Source organism: Penaeus vannamei, chromosome 34, assembly GCF_042767895.1.
Source record: "Penaeus vannamei isolate JL-2024 chromosome 34, ASM4276789v1, whole genome shotgun sequence".
Classification (NCBI taxonomy): Eukaryota; Metazoa; Arthropoda; class Malacostraca; order Decapoda; family Penaeidae; genus Penaeus; species Penaeus vannamei.
In genome coordinates, this window is record NC_091582.1 from 287,405 (window position 1) to 292,404 (window position 5,000).

The 5,000-nt window shown below is 41.8% G+C and overlaps 1 protein-coding gene across 1 annotated transcript in view; it reads left to right on the top strand.

Moving 5' to 3' along the window:
- The window catches only part of LOC113802547 (uncharacterized), a 56,681-nt gene that overhangs the window by 35,847 nt on the left and 15,834 nt on the right, over positions 1-5,000 (top strand). The window contains exon 2 of the mRNA XM_070113501.1: positions 713-855. Coding sequence (XP_069969602.1) covers positions 713-855 — 143 coding nt within the window. The remainder of the gene's footprint in view (positions 1-712; positions 856-5,000) is intronic.

A 5,000-nucleotide genomic window follows, 5' to 3' on the forward strand; every position in this document is an offset into this window, starting at 1 on the left:
AGCAATAAAAGCAGTCGTGGTGGTGGCAGTGGGTGTAGTAGAAGCAGCAGTAGTAGTAGCGGTGAGAATAAAATAATTAGTAGTGAAGGTATTAGTAATAGTTGTAGTATCATAGTTATTATCATTATTACCCCCGCAAAGAGGGTCATGTTTTTGGTGGCACTGGTTAGTTTGTTTGTTTATTTGTTTGTTGGTTGGTTAGCAGAAGAACTCTATAAGTTATTTATAGATTTTTATTATTTTTTTTTACCCGAGGTGCGTCTAGCCCAACTTAGATGCCATTAGGTACATGCACACATGGACACGCACATACGGACACACTTCCCCCGAGCGTAAATATTTTCGTTACTGCCAGAATTACTGTTGTTGACATTGTCATCATCATCATCTGTTATTTTTTCCTCGTATCAATATGATAAACGAGATTAACTACAACCACCTATGCTGATAATATTGTTTCACTTCACTTCCTCCACCAATACCATTTCCCTTCCCTTTCACTTCACTGGCTTCTTTCAATTCATAACCACATTTATTACACTTCACTTCCCTCCACCTCTACCACTTCATTCCCTCCACCTCGACCACATCACTCCCCTCCACCTCTACCCCTTCCCTCCCCTTCTACCCCTTCCCTCCACCTCTACCCCCTCCCTCCACTAGACCACCTCCCTCCGCTCCCCTCCTCTCACCTCTCCCTCTCCTCCCGCAGGTTCCTGCTGGGCGGCCGCGCCCCCCTGATCGCCGTGGCCTCCTTCCCCGGCTCGGGCAACACCTGGCTGCGCTACGTCGTCGAGGTCCTGACGGGCGTGTTCACGGGCTCCGTCTACCACGACGAGGTGCTGGCCATCAGAGGTGAGGCCAAGTGGGTATGGGGGCGGGGGGATGGCTTTGGTTTGGTTTGTGGGGGGGGGGAGGTGGGTGTAGGTGGGGGGGGGGGTGTTTTAGGTGGGTGTAGGTGGGTGGGTGTGTCTTAGGTGGGTGGGTTGTGTGTTTGTTTGACTGTTAGAATACGTGTGGGTGGGTGGGTGTGTTTGATTGTAAGTTTACGCGTTCTGGGTTTTTGTTTGTGCGTGGATATATGTGTGTGTGTGTGTTTGATTTTTTATGTATGTATTTGTGGGAAGGTGAAGGGTGTGTGTGCGTGTGTGTGTGCGTGTGTGTGTACCTGTGTGTGTGTGTGTGTGTGTGTGTGTGTGTGTGTGTGTCTAGGAGAAAGTGATGGATTTTTTCTCTCTTTACCTGGGTGATAATGGACTCTCTTTTTTATGTTTTTCTTTTGTCTTTTAAGTTGATTACAGTATACATTTTTTAGTCTGGGCGAAAGTATTTTTCTTCTGGTATTTTCTGTTTCCTTTTTCTTTTTTTTTCTTTTTTTTTGGGGGGGGAGGGGGTCGGGAGTGGAGTGTCTTGTCGGGTTTATTATTTTTCTTATTTTTTTCCTCATTTTTCTTCTTCTTCTCTTCTTCCTCCTCCTCTTTTTTTCTCCTTCGTCTATCTCCATCTTCTTCTTCTTTCTTCTTTCTTCTATCTTCTACCTTCTTCATCTTCATCTTCTGCTTCTTCTTTTATCCTCCTCCTCCTTTCTCTCTTCTTCCAAAAGAAGACTTCCGTTTGAAAGGACTTTATGTTCTTCTTCTTCTCCTTCTTCTTTCTTGAAGGAAGTGTCATGGAACGGATGAAGTGAGCATGGTAATGTCGCTTTATATCAAGCCAAACGCATTTCTGTCGTCATTACCGTGTCATTATGTTCGAAACGGCAACGTTGGCGAATCTGGGACAAGATTATTATTCTTTTTATCCGATTTCGTGTCTTGTGTCCCTATGTGTTTTTGTTTTTGTTTTTAATTGCATTTTTTTTCTTTTTTTCTTTTTTTTTGCAATGTTATTGTTGTTATTTTAGTGTACACACACACACACACACACACACACACACACACACACACACACACACACACACACACACACACACACACACACACACACACACACACACACACATAATAATAATTGCGATTATAATTATAAGAATAATGAGAATGATTATAATAAAGATAAAACAATGACAGTAATATTAATACTGTTATTATCAATATCACAACAACAGTAATCGTAATTGCATAACAATTATTCTTTTCCTTTTTTTACATAAGTCTAGAATATTGACTTCATTTCTCGTAGCGATTATCGTTTTTATAGAAGATTTCCCGACGCGAAGCAAGACGTGTTGCAGACATGTTGCGACGAAGCTGGAAGTAAGTAACCTGTCGCTGGGGAAAGAGCGTAGGAAGAAAATCCTAAATTCCTTCCCTCAATACACACACACACACACACACACACACACACACACACACACACACATATATATATATATATATATATATATATATATATATATATATATATATATTTATATATATATATATGTATATATTTATATATATATATATATATATATTTATATATATATATATATATATATATATATTTATATTTATATTTATATATATATGCATATATACATATATTATATATATATATATATATTTATATATATATATATATATATATATATATATATATATATATATATATATAAATATATATATATATATATATGTGTGTGTGTGTGTGTGTGTGTGTGTGTGTGTGTGTGTGTGTGTGTGTGTGTGTGTGTGTGTGTGTGTGTGTGTGTGTGTGTGTGTGTGTGTGTGTGTGTATGTGTGTGTGTTTGTGTATATGTGTGTGTATGTATGGGTGCATGTGTGTGTGTTTGTGTGTGTGTGTGTGTGTGTGTGTGTGTATGTATGTGCGTGCGTGTGAAGGGGGGGGAGAGGGGTGTGTTAGTGCTTGTGTGTGTGTGGCTGGGTGAGTGGTTGTGTATTTACAATATTTACCATGTCTGAATAGTATAAGTGTACCTGCTGTAATTTTGCAATCGAGACGAACAGGTGACAAGGAAACAAGGGAAAAATAAAACACGGCATTACTGTATCGTCTAAAAAGTTATGAATTATGAATCGCGTTGATCTCTGTCATAATGCATGATGTAATTTAGAAAACGTATTTCACGCAAACATCAACACAAAGATATAGCCTAAAAATCCTTCATTCTCTCAAAACAATTCCTCATAAATGACAAAATATATAACCATTTATATTCATGGACGAGACGACACATCATCGGAAAACATTCGAAAAAGAGAACACTGACAACCACACATACGGAAATTTCCCCTGCATTTCCTTGCTTTTTGTCGTGGTCGCGTCAGGGGGAAATCCCTAGCGTGCAGACACACAGGGAAATCCAGACTATATGATTTCTGTTTTTCCCCCACACCTCCAAAACATGTCAATATTGATCAGTTTAAAGAGTAAGTGACAACCCCTCCGACGTCGATTCGCATGACTAACACTTTACACGCGACGGTGAGGGAGGCTTGGTATAATAAATAGCAGTAAGGATGAGAGAGCGTAAATGCAAAATGACGATTAAAAAGAAAAGAAAGAGAGGGGCGAGAGGGGAGAAACTGGGATAGCGCCAATGAGGAAAGATGAGGAGAAGAAAAAAAGCAAAAATAAAACCAGATCAATACGTAATACATAGCTTTTCCGTGAACGATAGGTGGCGCATTTGCACTGCGCTGTGACAGGGTTCGCACGCATGTGACGGGGGAAGGAAGGAGAAACGAGAGAGAAGGGAAATGCAAGAAGATAGAAAGACGGAAAGAGGAGGAGGGGGAGGAAAATGAAAATTAGGAGAAGAAGAATTAAAGCTAGAAGGTGAAAGGAAGAGAAGTGGGGAATGGTGGAGAAAGAGGAGGAGAGAGAGGTGAGAATATAAAACAAACAGGGACAGAAAAGAGGGAGAAAAGAAAAAGATAAAGGAGAGTCAGATAGAAAGAAAAGACGAAGGGAAGAAGCCGAGAAGGCAGAATTAAAGAAGGGAACAAAAATAGATAATTAAAAGAAAAGATAAGACTATAGACGGAAAAAGAGCAAGAGAAGTCTTTAAAATATGAGGGAAAGAAGGAAGAAGAAATTATTAAGTAGCGAATAAGAAAGAAAAAAAGATGGAGGAAGAGAAAGAAAGGGAAAAAAAGAGTCGAAGGGGTGAAATACGAAAGAGAAAAGGAAAATAAAATGAAAAGGATGTAAAGGAGGAGAAGAGAAAAAGAAAGAAAGAAAAAATATATAAAAGAAGATAATATGATTAATTCAAATAACGTAGCAAGGAAAGAACATGGGAAAAAGGGTGCAAGAGAGGAAGAGAAAGAGAAATAGAAGATAAGAATAAGGGAAAGGAAGAAGAAGAGAGATGCGAGAGAGGCCGGAACCCGAAGCGGAAATGCGAAGTTGTGTGAAGAGAGATAAGAACTTCAAAGGGAATTCGTGATAAGAAATTAAAGGTGAAGGAAATGCCGAGGAAATGAGGAGAGAGTGAGGGAGTTTGGGGGAGCGAGGAGGAGAGGGAGAGAGAGGGCGGGAGAAAGGGAGAGAGGGAGGGAGAGAGAGTGAGGGAGTCTGGGGGAGCGAGGAGGAGAGGGAGAGAGAGTGAGGGAGACTGGGGGAGCGAGGAGGAGAGGGAGAGAGAGTGAGGGAGTCTGGGGGAGCGAGGAGGAGAGGGAGAGAGAGTGAGGAGTCTGGGGGAGCAGAGGAGGAGAGGGAGAGAGAGTGAGGGAGTCTGGGGGAGCGAGGAGGAGAGGGAGAGAGAGTGAGGGAGTCTGGGGGAGCGAGGAGGAGAGGGAGAGAGAGTGAGGGAGTCTGGGGGAGCGAGGAGGAGAGGGAGAGAGAGTGAGGGAGTCTGGGGGAGCGAGGAGGAGAGGGAGAGAGAGTGAGGGAGTCTGGGGGAGCGAGGAGGAGAGGGAAAGAGAGGGCGAGTAAGAGTGAGAGAGAAGGAGAGAGGGAGAGAGAGAGAGAGAGAGGGAGAGATAGAGAGAGAGAAGATGAGGGAGAGAAAGAGAGAGAGGGAGGGAGGGAGAGAGAGAGAGAAGATGAGG